General features: G+C 49.1%; 1 protein-coding gene across 5 annotated transcripts in view; it reads left to right on the top strand.

Annotated features, from left to right (window-relative positions):
- Positions 1 to 19,515, top strand: part of DIDO1 (death inducer-obliterator 1) — a 57,627-nt gene extending 38,112 nt beyond the window's left edge. For all 5 annotated transcript variants that reach the window (XM_046678270.1, XM_046678272.1, XM_046678274.1 and 2 more), the window contains 10 exons: positions 499 to 967; positions 1,101 to 1,260; positions 2,332 to 2,448; positions 2,563 to 2,667; positions 3,163 to 3,298; positions 3,559 to 4,090; positions 4,520 to 4,673; positions 5,352 to 5,441; positions 6,321 to 6,516; positions 14,716 to 19,515. In XM_046678270.1, the coding sequence (XP_046534226.1) occupies positions 499 to 967; positions 1,101 to 1,260; positions 2,332 to 2,448; positions 2,563 to 2,667; positions 3,163 to 3,298; positions 3,559 to 4,090; positions 4,520 to 4,673; positions 5,352 to 5,441; positions 6,321 to 6,516; positions 14,716 to 17,981 (5,225 nt within the window). In that variant the 3' untranslated portion in view covers positions 17,982 to 19,515. The remainder of the gene's footprint in view (positions 1 to 498; positions 968 to 1,100; positions 1,261 to 2,331; positions 2,449 to 2,562; positions 2,668 to 3,162; positions 3,299 to 3,558; positions 4,091 to 4,519; positions 4,674 to 5,351; positions 5,442 to 6,320; positions 6,517 to 14,715) is intronic.
- The last annotated feature ends 1,048 nt before the right edge of the window (positions 19,516 to 20,563 follow it).

The following is a 20,563-nucleotide window of genomic DNA, read 5'->3' as shown; positions in this document are numbered from 1 at the left end:
CTTGGTAGTCCTTCCAAGGCCCTGGGGGGAGGGAAAGGATATGCATTTAAAGAGAATTTGTTTGATCCATCTTGAAAAGATTTTTTTTAACTCATGTTTACAAACACATTGCACTTGAATTCTTAATGAAAGGGCTCTTCCAAACACCTTTTTTCTGATGATTTGAAATTTGCCTTCAGTTTTCAAGCTTAGCTAATGATTTAAATCAAGCCTTTGATACCTAAAGTTTGTTGGTTGAAGTAAAAGGCTTAATCTAATAAAATAATAAAGCATTTCTTTCTGAAATAAAGTACCGTCACTATCATAAATATTGCTATCAGCCTTTATTCACATTCCATTTCTGAATTTAATAATTACTTTAAAAATCCTTTTCTCCAAATCTCATCCAGTAATGCTGTAAGCTTTTGCTAGTTTAAGGGGTGCGTGCTTTTCAAGGCAGCGGCAAAGCACACCTGTGTGTCCTCCCGCCTCACTAAGCCTGCTGCGTGTCTTTTGCAGCCATGAAGGAGGACAGACGCTTGGAGGAGCACACAGCCATGGCGGCTGCAGCACCCAAGAAAACGGCTCCTCCAGGGTCTTCGGTGGGCAGCCGACAGCCTTCGTCCAGGAATCTAGTACCAAAGAAGCCACCTCATTTTGCAAACATGGCGGCAGCCAAATCAGCTATCAAAAAGTTGCCCTCAGGCTTCAAGGGTACCATACCCAAGAGGCCGTGGCTCCCGGCCGCCAGCGGTGTTTCCGCTGCCAAGCAGGCAGGGCTGGCGCCTGTCACTACCACAGCAGCTTCTAAAAAGTTGCCGGGCTCTGCTGCTTTGGTGGGAGCCATCAGGAAGCCGGTGGCAAGCTCTGCTCCCTTGGCCTCTACAGCCCCAGGACGCCTGGGGACCTCAAGCCCTGCCCCATCACAGCCAAATTCGCAAATTCGGCAAAATATAAGACGCTCCCTGAAGGAGATTTTGTGGAAAAGGTGAGCTGTTTACTTGATTTGCTTATTAAAGTTTTCCACTTAAAGTGTGGTCATCCTGGACTGCCCCACCATGTAAGCGGTGTGATGTGTGCAGGTGCAGTGGTTTACCAAGTTCTGTTTGGATTCCGTATAGAGTCAGTGACAGTGACGACTTAATCATGACAGAAAACGAGGTCGGCAAGATCGCCCTCCACATCGAGAAGGAGATGTTCAACTTGTTCCGAGTTACAGACAATCGCTACAAGAGTAAATATCGCAGCATCATGTTCAACCTCAAGGATCCCAAAAACCAGGTGTGTGTCGATTGCTCAGAGGTACGACATTCCTGTCACGGAGGTGAACTTGCAGCTAGTTTCTTTTAGCTGAGCTTCACAATAATGGACCAAATACAGCATTTTGAACATTTATATCCTAGTGAAAGCTAACGGGTATTTTTGTCCTCTGCGACACTTGCTGCGGGCCCCATGTTCTTGGTGTGGAGAGTCTTTATCCTTCCCTTCCCTTCTCTTAACTGGCATCCTGGGGGTCTCTGGCTCCCTGAAGTCCACTTTTATTTCACCAGATTAGTCTCTTCTAAGCATGGCTGTAAAATTACATTGCTCTCATTTCATGGGCTCCAGAATAAAGTTCAAATTCTTAATCCTAGGAAATGGGTATCTCCATATTTGGGCTTCAGACAACCTTTTCTGCCTTATCAGCATTCCGCATCAGCTGAGCAAGCCTGCTACCTTGGGTTTCCTTAGGTTGATGATAAGTAATAGCAATCCCTGCCGGGCTCACCGCTTGGACAGGTGCTGTTCACACCTGGTGTGTGGGACACTTAGTCCTCACAGCAGCTGTGTGTGGGATCCAGCGGGAGTTAAGGCTGGAAAAGGGGTTAGTTGCTTTCCTAGTGTGGCTTCTGCACAGTGGGGTCACCATCTTCTGGCATCTTCTCCATCAGCCTCTTAAATTCTTACCTCTGTTAAGAAACAGGGTCAAGTACTCTGACTGTCCACCTCGCCATGTTGACCCCCTGGCACTTCCTAGCTTTGTACCTAACACTGCCTTTTTGGGTTGATTCTGTTTTCTCTGAGGAGGGCTTCCTCGCAGGCGGTGCAGGGTAGGCCTTGAGGTCAGCTCTCCAAACTTAGTGCCCATGCTTTTTGGGCTCATTTGCTCTTCAGTGGGGGCCCCCAGGCTGTACTCTGGGCTGCTGGGGAGCTGGATGAGGTCAGGCCCTGCTCCACCCGATCTGAAGCTTCAGGCCTTTGTCCTGCCGTCACAGGCCTCTGGGCAGGGACTTCTCATGCTCTCTTTTTTCCATGTCCTCTCTAGTGTCTTACAAACAGGCACATGAGTGAATGAAACATGTTTGTTTATAGGGACTCTTCCATCGTGTTCTACGTGAAGAAATCTCTTTGGCAAAACTTGTGAGAATGAAGCCAGAAGAACTTGTATCTAAAGAGCTTTCCGTGTGGAAAGAGAGGCCGACAAAACCTGTGAGTGCAGAGGGAGGTGGCTGCTTGGCTCTCCAGAAGTGAGTTAGCAGACTGCTGGCCTGAGTGAGTCGCAGAGAAGAAGGCTTAAGGCTTGTGTTTGTCTTTTCCTCTCAGGTGATGGAACCCCGCCCTAAACTGCACAATGAAAGTAAGAAGACTGCTGCAAAGCAGGAGGTGGTTCCCGACATGGAAGACTCGCCACCAGTGTCGGACTCAGACGTAAGCATCGGGCTCCCCATGGTCGCAGAAGCAGCTAGACTGAGCCCATTCCAAGTATTTTTAGGTGCCTGCGCTTATCACAATATGTGTGGTTGCATTATTTCTCAAGAACTTATATGCAGTGGCCTTTTTTTTTTTTTGAGGGCAATTAGCCCTGACCCAGCATCTGCCGCGAATCCTTCTCTTTTTGCTGAGGAAGACTGCCCCTGAGCTAACATCTGTGCCCATCTTCCTCTACTTTATATGCGGGACACCTGCCACAGCATGGCTTGACAAGCAGTGCATAGGTCCGCATCCTGGATCCAAACCGGCAAACCCCGGGACGGTGAAGTGGAACATACAAACTTAACCGCTGCACCACCGGGCCAGCCCCTCAGTGGTCCTTTTTTCCCCTCAGTGTTTCTTAATCACATGAGCTGTTTTTTCATACGTGCTGTGAATTTGGAGGTGGATTGGGAAAGAAATGACCTACTCTGTTGTTTCTTTTCCTTTTAGGAACAGCAAGAGTTAGTGCGAGCCGCCCCTGAGAAAAGCACAGCGCCCCTTCTCGACGTCTTCAGCAGTATGTTGAAGGACACAACGAGCCAGCACCGGGCACATCTGTTTGATCTGAACTGTAAAATTTGTACAGGTGAGCATAGTTTGGGGAGGAAACTTCAGAGATGAGACTTAACTAGCTTTTGTTTAAAGTCATTCATACTTCTAATGGCAATTGTATTTGGCCCAAGTTTAAGAAATTAGAAGGCTTGGGTGGTTTTCTGAAGTTGTTGAAGTTAGCTGTACTTTTACAGGGTTGATTTCTTTATTCTTGCAAGAAATTATCTACTTGTGGGCAAGCTGTGCCCTTGAATGTCTCGACTCTCTCACGAAGGCCTTCCTTAAATTTTTCAGGTCAGGTTCCATCATCAGAAGACGAACCAGCTCCGAAAAAACAAAAGTTGTCAGCTTCTGCTAAGAAGGAAGAGTCAAAATCCAAGTGTGACGCTTCTCCCTCCGACCTGGTTCTCAGCTCAGCTGATGAAGTGATGCCAGACACTCTGCCTGAAAATGCCTCTGAACCCGACCTGGAGAGTGCGTCTCATGCACACCTGGAGAGAAAGTATTGCCCTGTGCCTCCAGGAGATGGCCACCCTGAGCCCTCCACCCTGGAAGGCCACTCCTCCTGCCCAGCCTCCAGTGGGGGTGGGGTGCTCACCACGGTCACTGTGTCCGGTCGAGACCCCAGGACTGCACCAAGCGGGTCGTGCACAGTCGCAGTCCCCACAGCAGCCCACCTGGACAGCACCCACCCGGTGGAACCTCGACAAGACGTCCTGAAGCCTGCGGCAACCTCTGTGACGGTGCCCAAGTCCATACTAGCCAAGCCGTCCTCGTCCCCCGAGCCCAGATACCTCCTGTCGGTCCCACCCTCACCAGGCATCAGGTGCGGCTTCCACATGTGGTCTGAAGGAGCCCAGCACCTCTCCTTTCCTTTAGATTAACAGAAGGAGTAGTCATGAGTGATGGAATGGTGCAGCTCCAAAATCTATCCAGAAATACGACTTTACTCTATAATATTTTATAGGGCGTTTTCTAAAGGCCCAGTTTTAGGATGCCTAATTATCATTTTACAAGTACAAATCTTGAAACTGAAATTTACATTTATACTCATCTGCCTCGTTCCTGTTCAGTTTATTTTTCTTTGACCAGAATGTCTGTCTATATCATTATGATTAAAGAAGTTAACTTGGAAAAATAAGCTACCAAAATTGGCAGGAATTCACTTTTGCTTTTATAAATATATAGAATCTTCAAACTTTGGAAATTCTTTGTGCAGAGAGATTTACTTATTTTCTATGGTTTTGTTTTACAGCATCTCAGAGTCACGTTCCCCTCCAGAAGGAGATACAACCCTCTTTTTGTCTCGACTCAGCACCATTTGGAAAGGATTTATTAACATGCAGAGTGTAGCGAAATTTGTCACTAAGGCATATCCTGTCTCTGGATGTTTTGATTATCTCAGTGAGGTTAGAACCGAGAGAATGTAGTGTGTCTGTGTGTGTGCATGCGCATGTCTTTCACAGGAGTGCTCATCACATGCTGGAGTCAGATGTCTGACAGTCTTCCCGTTGAGCGTCTGGATGTGTAAGCATCTCTGACGGCAAAATAGAGATTGCTGCGATGAGTCAGCGGGTGAAGCAGTTTGGACAGTGGCGGAAATTTGAATGAGAAATCGGGCATTCCAGCTTTTATAAAAAAGCTGATTCATCCCCCCCTCCCCCTGTTCAGCTGGGGCATTCACCCAGAGTGTGCATGCACCCAGCCATGGGTGTGGAGTGACACACACGATAGTTCCTGTAGCTTTCAAAGTTAATGAAAGCAGCGCTAGCAAAGAGTAGTGAGTTGGGCATTTCTGACCAGCATTTGAGTTATTACTGTGCGTATGTGTTCATGAAAGGGAACGTAAACGTGTTTTCAAACGTAATTCTGTTTGGAGAAGGTTTTTGTCCTGCCCTCCTTGGGTTTGCTACTCATAACCCTGGTTGTGAGGGGACCCAGCAGCACACAACGCTGTTACTACCGTTTTCTTTGGAGTAGTTATGGTTTTCCTGAATCTCGAGTAGTTGGTGCTTTGAAATTACTATGTCAGTTTTTGTGAATGCTACGGTTTTACCAGTCATTTATGCAAGGTGCGTTTTGTTTAGGACCTGCCGGACACGATTCACATCGGTGGAAGGATTGCACCCAGGACAGTCTGGGATTATGTCGGCAAACTCAAGTCTTCCGTGTCTAAGGTACCTGCTCCCAGTCTCGTCTCTGCTCCTGTGGAAGAAGGTGTTTGTTTAAACACAGCTCTTTCTTTCACTTCTCATCTTGATGAGTTAATACTAGAAATGTCAGCCTGTAGTTAGATATTTCCAGGTGCATGTTTAAGTTATGGCTGGATAACTGGGAGAGTGTGTCTGGGTAATGCCGTGATGCAAGTTTTGTTCCTATTTTAATAATATATATGCAGTTCAGTGTTCGTAAGAAGTGTAGACACCTTGTTTCCTTAGTGTTTTGTGATTGAAGTAGGGGTGGGACCGGGAGCTGGTCTGGCTGGGGTGTGTGGCCTGGGCTTTTGCCGGGCTCGGTCTCTTTGAACCCTGAGGTGGAGCTGCGCTGTGTTTGGAGGCACTGTGCCCCTTGGGAAGGGGCTTTAAGTCTTTATTGAGCTCACAGAAGGGTGTGGACCTCTTGTCTGGGTTAGCCCTTCCGTTTCTGGCTTTGGTAGCTCACACAGCCAGTTGATTGTGACTGCAGTTGTCACAGGTAGTGAAAGCTTACTCTGTACCAGACACAGCACTAAGCTAGCATTGCACGTGGGTCACCTTGTCGGGACGAGGGCTCCGTGAGATGGGCACTGTTTTGAGGACACTGGGGCTGTGAGTAGAGAAGTATTAAAGAGTCCTTCTGAAACCAAGATCTGAATCCAGCAATCTGATACTTGAGCCTGATTCTCTTTCCCATGTCATTGATTTAACATGTTGGACCGTAAGACTGTGAAAATCAGAATCAGAGAATTGCTCGTTTCTCTCATTTCAGATTGCATTTGTGGTTTAAATACAAAATGACAGCAGATGCCTTCTAGAGTAGCCGCAGGTCAATGCTCTCTGTCCTGGTTTCTGTTGTAGGAGCTGTGTCTGATCCGCTTTCACCCCGCAACAGAGGAAGAGGAGGTGGCCTATATCTCTCTCTACTCCTATTTTAGCAGCCGTGGCCGCTTCGGCGTTGTAGCTAATAACAGCAGGCACGTCAAGGACCTCTATCTGATCCCACTGAGTGCGAAGGACCCCGTTCCATCCAAACTCTTGCCCTTTGAGGGACCAGGTAAGCGCCCACTTACTGGGTGGTACTGAGGTACGTCTGATCCCACACGTCCCCTTCCCACCAACGCTGAGTCCTGCTGAGTTTGTCACAGGCACATCTGCTTGGCCAACTTGTGACTTCTAGGACCAGGAATTAGCAGTCTGGATGAAGCAACATTTAGCTATAGAACTCAGCTTCTGGGATATTGGAGGGTGACACTAGGAGTACCCTTATCATTGACATAAATTGTCTTAGAAAAGTTTTATGAAGAGAGAAAAACCCAGCGTCCAACCAGCTTGTCACGGCCTCAGGTCAGTGGAATGTTCAAATGCCCAGGAACCCGGAGAAGAGCTGGAAGAAAAGGTAATACTGCCTATTGGCTTGTCGCTCACAGTCTTCACTCAGATGGGATTTTTATTCTTAATCCTCAGCTCAGGAATGAACAAAGATTAGTCAGAGGCTTCTTTCCTCTAACAGGGATTAATTTCTAGGAACTACAAAAGATAGTGTAAAATAGAAAAATATTTCTAGAAATAATTGCTTTCAGATCTACTGCTCAAATTTTATTAAGTTCTTTTATCTTTAGCAAACTGCTTTGTGTTTCCTCCTTCCTAGGAAGTGCTGCTTTTAAAGGATTACCTAAAATTAACCTAAAGAGAGAGTTCAGACTTGTCCAGGGTTTGAGGGGGATTGCGAGGGCAGTGGTCTGTGAGGCCCCTGCCCTTTCTTAGCCCCAGAGAAGAAGCTGATGTGACTTAAGTTACGCAGTTGGCGAAAGGTGCCTAGATGGAAGCCCCTCCTTGGCCATGCAGTCCCCACAGGATTGATCCTACCTGAAAGCTGTGGTGTCCAAGTGTGCTGAATGCTGAAGTGCCTTATTGTTCTAGAGGCAGTGGCTGAACGCCCTGAGCCGTCGCTGTGCTGCCTAGACCCTGACACCTACGTGTCCTTGGCTCCCGGCACCAGCCTTGGCAAATGCTCCTGCCACAGCCACGTGCTGACCCCCCACCACACCTAAACCAGCTAGGATCCTATAGGGCTTCTGCTCTCCCTGGCCCTGCTTAGGGCTAGAGCCCACCACCCACAAGCACGCTCTCACGTCCTGACTGGTGCACGTTTTTAGTACTTGAGGTGGGCTCAGCTTGTGCCAGTTTTTAGAATTGCACCCACAAAGGTATTGGTTGATGTCAATAATTGCAGGGTTAAATATATACTGGCTTGATACACTAAATTATCTTAATACCAGATACATTTGAAAAGCCAAGTACTTCAGGGTATCATCTCACACCCCTTGGGGTGAGGAAAGACCACCTGATGGGTGGCAGAAAGAGTCTCAGAGGTTCTTGGTGAGCAGCTGTGTGAAGCACATGGGCCAGCTCCCTGAACGACCGTGGAGGGAGACACGTCCTGTGTTCCTGAGGTGAAGATGAAGAAGCTGACTTCTCAGGTGCCCTTGAAGAACCTCCAGTCAGTCACACGTGTAGAAGCTTGTGAGCAGGATCTAGTGTAAGCACATGATTCCCACTAACACAGACATCTTCCTCTCAGTGCTAAAGCACTTTTTGATAACAGAAACGCAAGTTAGAAAATTCTGAGCCGCCTCTTTTAAACAGAATTAAAGCACTAGTTCATCCTTCTTTGAGCTCCTCTTGCCACTCCGTCTGCAAACTCAGCAGTGTGAGCTTCCCTGAGACCATCCCAGTTGGCATCTTGGCAGAGGAGCAGGGTCATAAGGTGTGTTGAACGGGCCCCGGGGTACCATGACAGGCCCTGCTGTGACGAGGATGGAAGGAGTTTAGGTTCACGATTAGGCAGGGACTGGTTCCCTGCATTGGACAGGCGGGGTCAGTCAAGGGAAGCCACCAGAGGAGACCCTTCATTGGAGCCGCAGCGGGAGTTGGGTCACGTGGGTACAGTCCTGGGTGACAGCTCAAGTGGCAGGAGGAGAGGAGAGGGCTGGTCTGGGCAGGGGTGCTTGCCTTATCTGCTAAGTCTGATGGGCGCTGACCACCCAGACACACTTGGTGACCACGACGTGGACCTCACACTCATCCACCCACATTCCTGAGGCTCTGACGCTGCCCGAAGGGGACACCCAAAAGACCCACAGATTTTCATCCACAGAAAAGAGCAAAAGTGTTTTGTTAAAATAGTAGAAAGGGTTTTAGAAATGTAGTAACGAATGAAATTTTGCCAGTAAGCTTTTAAAGATTTTTTTTTTAATTTAAGATCTTCTTCTAAATCTAAGCCTGTTTAATTAGTGTATTACCTTTTCTATCCTCCTGATACCATTGCTTGACATTAATATCTATGTATGTTTTATATACTCCACGTGAGCCAACAAACTTGATCCCAGGCAGGTTAATCCACCTACCCTGCCTCAAGTACTCATCGTGAGGCTTGGCGTTCTCTAGTTACAGATGCTTGTGTGTCCTGGTTTCATGGTGTGTGTGTGGAAGGCTGGGCGTGTGTCCTGGTTTTGTGATGTGTGTGTCGCTTGTGTATGTCACGTGTGTGTGCATGTGTTTGGAAGGCTGGGCATGGAAATGGTTTTCCCGTCTTGGTGGTGGTCCTTGTCCTCATGGAGTTAGTCTCTGCACAGCATCCTTCAAAGGCACAGACCCAATCTGAGGGTGGCAATGGTGTCCCTCAGCAGAGCGGCCAGCAGGACATGGCCAGTGCCCCACAGCCTGACAGGAGCGTCCATGGCTCCCACCGCAGTCCTGCAGGAGGGAGCATTTACCCCTGTTCTCCAAGGGAGTGACCTGCACTGCCCACTGCCGTCCCTCACCCGAGGTCACACATCCAGTAAGTGGCCAAGCCAGGGTTTGCACCTGGTCCTGTCTCCATTCCAACACCTTGCTCTCTGTCCCAAGGCCTTTTTGCCCGTCAGTTCTCTGTGTGGTGCACAAAGCACAGGCCTTGGGTGGGACATGGAGCTCCAGCTTTGGGGAGCTGCCAGTCTGTGTAAAGGGACTGATACGTGAGCAGATGGAGTCCTCTGCTGTGAGAGGGTATGTAGGAGGTTCTGTTGGAGGTCGAGCGGTTGTTACAGGCTAGAGTGACCATCTCGTACACGTAATCTCAGCTTGAAATCCATTTCATACCTATAGAAAATTACAGGTGTCCCTCAGCTTCTGACCTTAGGAACCAGGAGATTTTGATGACATAGTGTTCTCCTCCAGCTCTTGCTGTTCACACTTGAGAAGCAAGTGTGCTTAGACCACGTCCTCACCCGGTCAAGCCTGCAGTGGCCTGCCCCTGGGTCAGTGCCCTGTTGTTATCTCAGCTATGCTCTATCAACAGTAAACAGGGGAAATGGTTTCCACACACCGGGTTCCCACACAGCATTCAGAACATGTCCAGAGTGGGCTGTTTCTCGGGACGTTTTTGTCCTTGCATATTTTTATCATTTGTGCACAGAAATGCCAGGTTATCTTGTTCTGTCACACAGTGGCATTTTTTAATAACTTGGCAGCGTTATTTCAGAGGACAGCTGGAAAGCCTGAGTCTCGAGTCCAGCTGACCGTCTTTTCCACTTTGGATGTTAGCCCAGCTCGATGCTGCTTACACGGATGGGGCTTCACCGCTGGGGACTCGGGCTCAGATGGTCTACACGTCTTGGGGCCTTATTCATGGAAGGAAGACCAGTCAGACTGGACACTCATCTTCTGTGCTTCCCTGTGTGACCCCAACGGCACTGGACCTAGGCCCGGGCACCCGTCACTCCCGAGTCAGTCAGTAGGGCTCGGGTTTTCCATTCAGAAGGCCTGTGGAGTGACAGTGGGTTTCTAAGACAGGCACAGAATACGCAGAGGGCAGGAACTCTACCTTCTTAGGCGTTCTGATGGAGAGGGCCGTTTCTCAGAAAGTCTCTGAACTTTCACAGTTCAAATGGAAAGTCATCCATAGTCGTCTTTTCGGTATTCACTTTAACTGCTTTCTAAATTAGGTGAAAAATTCTGTGACTTGAAATATTGTCAGGTAAGCATTTCTTCAATTTTCATGTACATATGTATCAATAGCTGTGCGTAGATATTGTAATCAAAGTCGCATATAGTATCGAATGGAATGTACTGCTCTTCTTCAACATCAATAAAAATATTTCATGGAAACTGGTCATTGTTTGTTTGAATTTGAACCGTTTGGTAGCTCTTGGTACCTATCACAGATCCAGTGAGATGGAGGAGGAAAGTCTCCACCTTTGCTTTTCACGAGCCAACGTGACATACCTCTGGGAGTGCAGCCCAGCTGAGGGCGTGCAGGCTGGCACTGCTCTGGGGGCACCTGGATGAAGATGGACAACGCTCTCCTTTTACCTGAAACACGCGCTGGCGCCGGCTTCGCACAGGTCTTAGGGATTCAAAGTTGGAAAGAGGGAGAGTTGTGTGTGTCTGTGTGTGAGTGGGTGTGTGTGGTGGAGGGGGAGGACACTCTTTCCCCTGTGTTTGCCAAGGTTCTTTCTAGCCAAGTCATACTTAAGCACTACTGCCTGTTAACTCCCGCACAGTTTCTGTTCCAGCAGGTGTGAAAATTTTGGCGGACTCAGACCATAAGAGGGTCTGAGGGTTTTGATTTTAAATAATAACGGAGCATACCAGATAGATTTAGGGGTAGAAGCATCATTTTAATAGTTTTAGAGTTAAGGAGTCAGCTTTCAGATGGCTTATTTATTAGAACTAAACTTTATCCTGCAATATGCCAAGTTTGAGGTGCATCAGGGAGGCCCCAGAGGACTGCTTCCCGGCCACTTCACTGCCCTCACATCTCTGTTGCTGACACACCTGGATATACGGATCCTGACTTTGGTCTTGTCTCAGGAAACCAATTGGCACACATCTTTTCAGATGTCCCCTTGTCCCTGGGTTTGTCCACTTTTTCTCTATGGGTGGTCTCATTCTAACCACTGGGGCTGAGGCTAGACCCTTCTACTGTGAGAACTCAGAGGATGCCTGCATGCAGCTAGAAAGGCTTGTTCTCTTCCACACGATGCATTCTGAAGACAGACATTGGCTCTCGTGTTTTGGAGGCAGGGCAGACCAGTAGTGCCACCACCCTTCTTAGTCTGATGGACACTCCTTGTGTGGAAGTGGAGGGTGGCACATTTAGCTGCAGCTGGCATTTCCATATCCCACCTGTCTAGTTGCTTGTTTTCATCTGCTTTATGAGTTATAAACCTCACAACAACCCGCAGAAGGGAGGTGGGAAAGTAGGCATGCCTCCTTCTAATAATGGAAAAAAGCGATTTTGCAAAACCAGAGAAGCATCCCTGTGCCTAGGCTGGAGCCAGCATGGTCACTGCTGCTGCACCTTCTTAGGGCACCCGGTCCTCTCCCCAGGGTAAGGCTCCCAAGTGGGTGAGCCTGGAGAGCCCCAGGCCAGGAGTGGGAGCCTGGGAAGGAAAGGTGGCCCTCTGCTGCTCCCCAGATGTGAATACCTCATCATCTCCTGTCAGTGGTCGCCTTGTGAGACATCCACCTTACGCGGTGCAGAGCAGGATCCAATTTGGGGCGTATTCTCATCTCAGGAGAGATTGCTTCCAAGGCCCAAGATAGATCAGTGTGAATTTTATTGTTTCTTCCATGAATATAAGTTCTTTCCAAGATGCTAGTTACATTTCAAATGTTCATGCAACCATAACAAGAACATATAAATCAGATGATAAGGTTTGACTGCTTCAAGATAGGGGTACACATTTTGAGACAGCCCAATTTAAATTTAAAATCTTGGAGATTAGTGGGGAAATTTAGAACTAACACTGAGCTGGCTCTGGAGCTTGATTAGACACTTAGGAGTGTGTTCAGGTGAGGTGGGCGAGAATTGAAGCATTTAAAAATACCAGCTGCTTAATTAGATGCCAGTCTCCAGACAGCTTGCTGTTTTCAAAACAGACGTAAAGATTAAGTAATTTAAGCATGACCTTACCTGTGATGAGTATGACAACAAAGGTTAAAATCTGAAGGCTCTTGCCAAGGCTGGGATATACTGACGATTTCCTTTAGTAAGCACATTAAGCCATTGAAAGTGTTCATTGGAGTGGTGCACATCACAAGACCAGAGACCATGTTTTCCCGGGTCTGCCATGACGATTTACCCCTCACACACACGGTGTAGTGACCTGAAGCTTGGTTCGTGCCACAAGCTGTAGTGTTGGCACTTTAGAAGTGGAGCTTTTCCTTATGGGGTGGTATAGTCCCTCTGCATTGAGGACAAGACGTGGGTCCTGGCTGCTCGAGTGGGCTTCTCCATGCTATGGCCCCCCAGCCCTGGCTCACACCCACCACATGGCAAGCACATTCTTTTCCTCTGCTCCTGGTGTCAGGCGCTCAGGGAGAGGGAGGCTCAGAGCTGTCCCCCAGCTTCAGCTGTGGCTGTGTGCGCCGAGAGTGCTCAGCACGGAAACCTGTTCTGCAAGCTCTGGGACCACTGTCGACATACATTTGGTCCAGAAAGGCTGTAAGAGCCAATTCATCATACCCCAAAACTGGATTTGAATAGGTTATAAAGTACTCAGTAAATAGCTATTATAGTGAAGGAAGTACTGTTTTAAGTTAGAATATCCTTAATTCATGTTAATTAGAAAGTGAACCTGATAGATTACCCTTCACATCTGCTGAGCAGAGTCAGCTGGGTGGGATACTTAGTGTAGCCTGCCTAACTGTCCCGTCTCTGTTCCCTCCTCTCCCTGATACACAGCTGCGTATCACAAGGGCAGGGAGAGGATGTTGGAAGGCATTTCTCTAAGGAAGGTGGTGGTGAGGGTCTGGGATGGCTGTCTTCACTGGGCATCTCAGCTCTTGCCTACCAGCCTGTGAAGGACACAGTTGGGAGGGAGGGTAGCAGTCCCTGTCACCCAAGTGTGTGCTGGCTCACCCTAACTCAGTGCGTGCCTGGTCCTCCTCAGGGGCGGCTGGGATGTCCACCACCCTTGTGTGTCAGCCTGTTGACCCGTCTCCACTGGAATTTAGGAAGATTAACAGATGTTTTAGAATTAAATAATGATGTCCAAAAACAGCTTATTTGAAGTGACTTGTAATCATCTTTAAAATCACAAAAAGAATAGGAAAAAAAGTACTGATTTTCTTTTTTAGGAAGTAAAAGAATCATGCGGCTTGAATATCTTTACCATAGTAATGTTAAAAATATCTATAAATTGAATTTGCTTAATTTTAAATACCTCCTGCTATTGAGACAAAGTTTGTATATCATTTCTCCCTAAATTGCTGTTTTGTGACTTAGATTTTTTGCTTCCCTTTGGTATTCTGAATTTATTATGAGTGTGGGGGTGGGGGTCATTACTGAAGTGTTAGCATCCCTGATATCTTGTGCCACAGTGTAGCATGTTTGGAATAATCCTTTTGTAGTAAATCATTGCTTTTAAGAGCTCTGCTGTGCCCTGAGCTCCCAGGGTGTCTTCCACGGGGTCTGCTCTCTGCCGCCAGTTTTCTGATCACCTCTGCGCTTTATTTAAGCGCCGGGTCCCGTGTTTACAAAGACTTGAGCATTAGGTAGCTCCTGATAAGTTAATGCTCATTGAAGCTTTTTCTAAACTTAAAAGAACATTATTTTAGCCATTTCAGTCAGCTTCGTTTTTTTCATTAATTGTGATTTTGACACCAATCACTTGTGAATGTACCTAATGGTGTGTGCTGTATTGATCACTATAATTGAGTTATAGAATTGATTTCTAATTGAACTTTTAATATTAGTATATTTGGCTTAATTTATGTATTGCAACTCCTAAGTTAAGGACAGAAAGGTTGTGCCTCCTGATGTGTATGTAGCAAGAGGCGAATAGAGAGCGCAGCTGGAGATGTTGCTTAAAAAGCATCCTGGTCCACACGCCTCCGTTCCTGTGGGCTAGTGACATTAAGCATTCACATAAGGCCTTCCCCACCTCCTCCCACACTCCTGCTTTAGCATCGTATGTAATTTTTAAATCTGTAACATAAATGCCGGCAATTGGGATGAGTTTACTTGTGAACTGAGCCCTTGGTTCTGTGGTTTGGGACTCGGGTTAGCTGCTCCTGTCAGAAGGCCCATGTCGGGCTGGGTGGGCCTTTACAATAAGCTCTTCAAACATTTGGTTTTATTTTGCCTCAGAATTTCTTCCTTCTACCTATTAAAACATTCCCCACTACCACACTTAATAAAGTTTAACTCTGAAGGACAAAAGCTGAATTTAGATTCTAAAATTTGCACAAATACTTTGTTTTTCAGGTCTTGAGTCACCACGTCCAAACATAATCCTTGGGTTAGTAATCTGTCAAAAAATAAAACGTCCTTCAAATGCTGGAGAATTAGACAAGACAGAGGAGAAGCGGACCAGACTGCAGGCACAGGAAGAAATGGATGTTTCAGCCTATCCCAAAATGCCTCCAGCACCGCCGTCTGAGAAGAAGCCCCCCAAGTATCAGCTCTGCCCTGGGGAGACGGCTGTCAGCACCACACCCCCGGGCTCACCTCCACCCCCGCCCCCGCTGCCAGAACCACCAGTTGCACCAACTTCATCATCGGTGTTAAAAATACTGTCATCCCTCAAACCAGGAGCCACGAACACCGTCACGGTGTCACCCGCACCAGCGACGGTTACAGCAGCCGCTTCCTCTGTCACTTCCTCTGCTCCGAAAACAGCTTCGCCCCTAGAACATATCCTGCAGACTCTCTTTGGAAAGAAGAAATCATTTGACCCTCCCACCAAAGAGCCTGTGGAGCCCGCCTCAGCCTCCCACCACGACTCCAGGGCCAAGGCTGAGGGCGGGCTTCCGGCAGCGCCTTTACTAGATCCAATCGTCCAGCAGTTTGGTCAGTTCTCAAAGGAGAAAGCTCTGGAGGAAGAGGAAGATGACAGACCGTATGACCCTGAAGAGGAGTATGGACCTGAGCGAGCCTTTGACACTCAGGCCAGCCAGCGAGGGAGACGCCATGACGGGGAAAGGGCCCCTGAGGCCGCCGAGCGGGAGGAGGTGGCATACGACCCGGAGGACGAGACGATCTTAGAAGAAGCCAAAGTGACGATTGACGACCTGCCCAATAGAATGTGTGCAGACGTGAAAGGCAGCTCAACAGAGAGGCCTGCTGAGTATGCTGCCGACGTCTCAACTCCCTCCTTGGTTGAGCAACAAAAAATGATAGAAGAGCTGAATAAACAGATCGAGGAGCAGAAGAGACAAGTCGAAGAGCAAGAAGAAGCTCTTCGACAGCAAAGGGCCGCCGTCGGGGTCTCCATGGCTCACTTCTCCGTGTCAGACGCGCTGATGTCTCCGCCTCCAAAGTCCTCGCTGCCCAAGGCCGAGCTGTTCCCGCAGGAGCCGCAGGCTACAGGCAAGTCAGCTGTGCTCCCTGCCACCAGTCAGGGAGCGGGCCCAAGCTCTGACCCAAGACAGAGTCGCGACCCCCGGCAGGCCAGGCGATTAGCTGCCGAGAGCAGCGAGAGTGAGCCGGGCTCAAAGCCTCCAGCCAGCAGTGCACGCAGCGCCCCACCAATGAGAGACGCGCCCGGAGGGCCCGCTGCCGGCCAGGGTCCTGTGCCAGCTCAGGAAGAAAAGGAGTCGGCTGCTCCGCTGTGGCCTCCAGGTGAAGAGGCTCCCCTCCTGACCAAGCAGGACGGCCCCCAGCGTGAGTCCTCAGAAAGCCCAGGCCAGCAGCCCGTGGAGAGCACTCACCCCACGGCAGGTGGGGAGGGCATGTCCAGACCTGCCCGGAAGGTGCTGCTGCCCACGCCCCCGAGCACCTCCTTGCAGCCTAACCTCCCTGTGCAGAACGAGGGGCAGAATTTTAGTTCTCCTGGAGGAAGGGATCCTTTCTCAAGTGCAGTATTTACATCTCAGCAAAAATCCCTTGGTTCGTCCCCGTATGAGGATCCAAGAAATGCTCAGTTTCCTGAAAAAAGTGACCATCTGGCAGTTGAAACTGAAGGAGACAGAGAGCCACAGTCCAGACCTGGCGATGGGACCACCACATTCCCCACACCTGGACAGAAAGGAGGGGCCCCTCCGCCCCAGTTTCAGGGCCAGCGTGAGCCCACACCACGCACTTTTGGAATGTCAGGGCTTCATGGCCCAAATTTCCCAGGACCAAGGGGAGCAGTCCCTCCGTTTTCAGAAGAGAATATCATTTCTAACAGCGATGGGCCGCGAGGGCCACCGCCAGCCAGATTCGGGGCCCAGAAGGGGCCTATTCCTTCCCTATTCTCAGGGCCACATGGGCCACCTCCCTACGGGGACAGCAGGGGGCCCTCCCCCTCTCACCTTGGTGGGCCCAGAGGAGCAGCACCACCCCAATTCGAAGAACGCAAGGATCCCCATGGGGAAAAAAGGGAATTCCAAGATGCCCCGTACAATGAGATGGCTGGCCCTCCTGCGCAGTTTGAAGGACCAGAACAAGCCCAGTTCATGGGAAATAGAGGCCCAGCACCTTTCCAATTTGGAGGCCAAAGAAGGCCTCTGCTGTCTCAGTTTAAAGGACCCCGGGGAGGACCTCCTCCCTCTCAGTTTGGAAGTCAGAGAGGACCACCCCCTGGCCATTTTGTTGGCCCAAGGGGGCCACATCCTAGTCAGTTTGAAACTGCCCGGGGTCCTCATCCCAATCAGTTTGAAGGACCCAGAGGCCAAGCACCGAATTTCATGCCAGGGCCCAGGGGGATTCAGCCTCAGCAGTTTGAGGAACAAAGGGTCAATTCACCACCGAGATTTGCAAACCAAAGGGCGCCAGCACCCCTTCAGTTTAGTGGACCAAGGGGCTCTGCGCCTTTTCCTGAAAAAAATGACCCTGCACCCTCCCGCTTCCACTTCCAGGGCCAGTCTGCACAGGGGATGAAGCCTGCTCCCCGGCCCCTGCTGGAGCTCCCGAGCCACCCGCCACAGCACAGGAAGGACAGGTGGGACGAGGCCGGCCCACCCTCCTCCCTGCCCTCTGGTGGGCCTGGGCAGGGCCCCGAGGCTGATGCTCAGTGGGCGTCCTCTGACTTCCGAGAGGGCAAAGGCCTCGAATACAGAAACCAGACTTTTGAAGGGAGGCAGAGGGAGCGATTTGAAGCTGGGCCCAAAGACAAACCGCTGGATGAGCCTGAAGCTCAGCTGCCAGAGACTCGGCAGGGCCGGGCCTTCGAAGACCGCCGGCGGGAGCGGGAGCATGGGAAGCCCTGGGACCGAGAGCGCAGCCGGAACTGGAGCCGGGAACGCGAGTGGGAGAGGGGCCGCGAGTGGGACAGACACCGAGACAAGGACTGTGGCCGGGAGCGGAGTGCCAACAGGGACCGGGAGCGGGAGTCTGATCGCAGCCGGGAGCGCAGCAGGAACCGGGACCGGGAGCGGGACCGGAGACGGGACCGGGAGCGCGAGCGGTCTCGCAGCAGAGACCGGGACCGCGAAAAGGCCCGTGAGCGTGAGCGGGGCCGAGACCGCAAGGACCGCAGCAAAAGCAAGGAGAGCACTCGGGACCTGAAGGCCGAGGCCCCGCGGGCCGACCCCGCCGCCCAGACCTAGGCCGGTGAGGGGGCTGCGACAGGGGCCTGGGCTCCCTCGTCCTTGCCTGTGTGTCGCAGCAGGCAGCAGCCTCTGTAAAAGCCACGCTCATAAAATGTGTTCAACAAATCGTCTTTGAAATAGCTATAAACTTAGATGCAGAATAGAATATTCTGGACTTCAAAAATTACTGTAGTTTTGTGTATAATGGTTTCTTACAAAATTTCACATCTTTACAACTCTGATGCTTTTTTAAAAAAATTAAGAACTCATTTAATGTTTCCATTTAAAATTACTAAAATGGGAAAGTATCTACAAAAGCATATTGCTTTTTCAGATTATAGAGTTATCTTTTCCAATAACTTGACTAGTGTAAATTTTAGGAGAATTTCAGTGGAGCTCAGAGCCATATCTTTGCTGACGTCTCCTGTCTTTCTGTGCTCCAAAAGCTGTTGGTCCAGGTCTGACAGGCTCTCCCAGAGGGCAGTGTGCTGTGGCTGTGGGAGAACCATGTCAGCTCGTCCCTGGAATGGTGAGAAACACAAAACTTACAAATGCTTTTTTCTTTTGCCATAAATTTGAATGACAAATTTCATCCAGGAAACAAAACACATTTCTTAGTTTTGTTCCGTTTTTATTATCACCTCATACATTTTTTTCAAAAACATGATTAAAAGCAACATCTGCTAGAGTAGAAATTGTTGCATTTTAAATAACAATTTATTGAAAGAAGTTCAAATTTTACCAGCCTAAAGAAAGTGAGGAAATAAACCAATTAAGCGTACTTTAAAAGGCGGGGGTGGGTTTCTTTGATCTGAATATCAGGAACGTGTTCGTGGAACTCCACCATCTCAGCAGTTCTTCCTGTGTCCCGGGAAAGTGCACAGCTCCAGACCGTTCTGTGTGTCAGGTGGTAAATTTTAAAGTTTGTCATTGAAAATGGAACAATATTTGTATAAAATGAGATGAAAAATAGTGATATTAGTTCAAGAACTACAAACTAGAAAGCTTTTCACTGTGAAATGCAGTGCACTGCTTCTTGTCATGTATTTTTCAAGTACTTCTGAAGTGTGAAATAGAGAAAACCTTGCTAATTTATTTGACTGTACAAATACACTTTGATAATTTTTTTATATTTTCATAAACTTACTTTTACAAATGTAAAATTAGAGAATTTCATTTGTTGTTTGGAGTCTATTATTCCATTGTACATCACTACAGATTTTTCACTTCCTAGCACAAATGTTTAAGTTATGAAACGAGAACGTAGCAATTTGGGATGATCGGTTTATAAACCAAGTATCAGTAGGTTAAATTACATTAAGGTGGTGTCAAGTCCCAACATTTAATATGATGTGAAGGTTTTTTACATGTAAAACAAATTTTTCTAATTTAAATACACAAATGTAAAAATCAAGTGTGTTTCTTTAGTTTTACTTGATAGAAATTTCTGTAAATTGTATTTTATATTGCAAAGTATATCACTGTACATTAAAACGTGGAACTTCATAGGTTTTGTTACTTGAAGTAGAATAAACATCTACGGAAGGTTGTCTGCCTCGTGTCCTCACTGACCTCTTCTATGTTGGAAAGTTGGAGCTGGACAGCGATGTCTCAGCTACCCACTTCTTGCCAGTGGACATGGCATAAGCAGGGGGTGCCATCTGGCCCACAGACCCCTCCCTGAGCTGGGGATGAACCCGAGGTGGGTGGTGCACCTGCTTTAGGGGACGGTGTCAGTCACTGCCCCGTGCGGGTCTCCACGTCCTTCCCTTCACACAGCAGATGTTTCTCTTGCCTGCCCCGTGCAGCCGACCTCCTTGGGTTAGGTGACCCATACCCTACAGCTCTGTGTGCAGGTCTGGGGCTGTCAGAGCAGGAAGCCCAAGGCCACCACACAAAGAACCAAGAAGTGTGTGGTTAGAGGATGCCAAGTGGTGGGTGCATGGGGGTGGGCGGGCATGGGGTGGGGGAAGGCTTCATCAGGAGTTAACCCCGAAGTTCCAGCTGCTGACTCGTTTAAAGGAGCATCTGGCTGCCCAGCAGGCTGGTTAGGGAGCATGTGGTAAGGTGGGGTTGGTGGCATGGGTGCCGAAGGTGGGGGTTGGCGGTGGCCAAGCCAGCGGGCAGACACAGAGCTTTTGGGTTGAGGGGAGCAGCTTCTCCCGGACCTATGCCTGGCCACTTGAGAAGACAGGGTGAGCCTTGCCCCTGAACTCCAGCTTGTCAGTGGCTATGTGTGACTGACCTCAACCTGGGGAACCTCGTGCTGGAATTTAGCTTCTCAACAAGCACGTGCTTTCACGACTCCACTATGAGCAGAAACACAGAGAAAACGCTCCTCGGGCAGGACAGGCTTGACTCTTGTTGGGTCAGTTCAACACGAACTGACTGGTTTCCGGCCGAGTGTACAGCAAACCAGGGAAGAGCTCCTGAACCCAAGTGCAACAAAGCAGAGATCCACAAGGGGACCCCAGGGTGGGGCCGCCCTATGCAGACTACTGTCATCTCAGAAACGCGCCAGCTGAGCATGCACATGACCCACAAAGGCCCACAGAAGCGGGCCGCCTGTTTGCGGGTAACCCCAAGGGCTAGCCCTGACC

Source organism: Equus quagga, chromosome 12 (assembly GCF_021613505.1).
Source record: "Equus quagga isolate Etosha38 chromosome 12, UCLA_HA_Equagga_1.0, whole genome shotgun sequence".
Lineage (NCBI taxonomy): Eukaryota > Metazoa > Chordata > Mammalia > Perissodactyla > Equidae > Equus > Equus quagga.
This window is presented reverse-complemented; position numbering and strand designations above follow the sequence as displayed.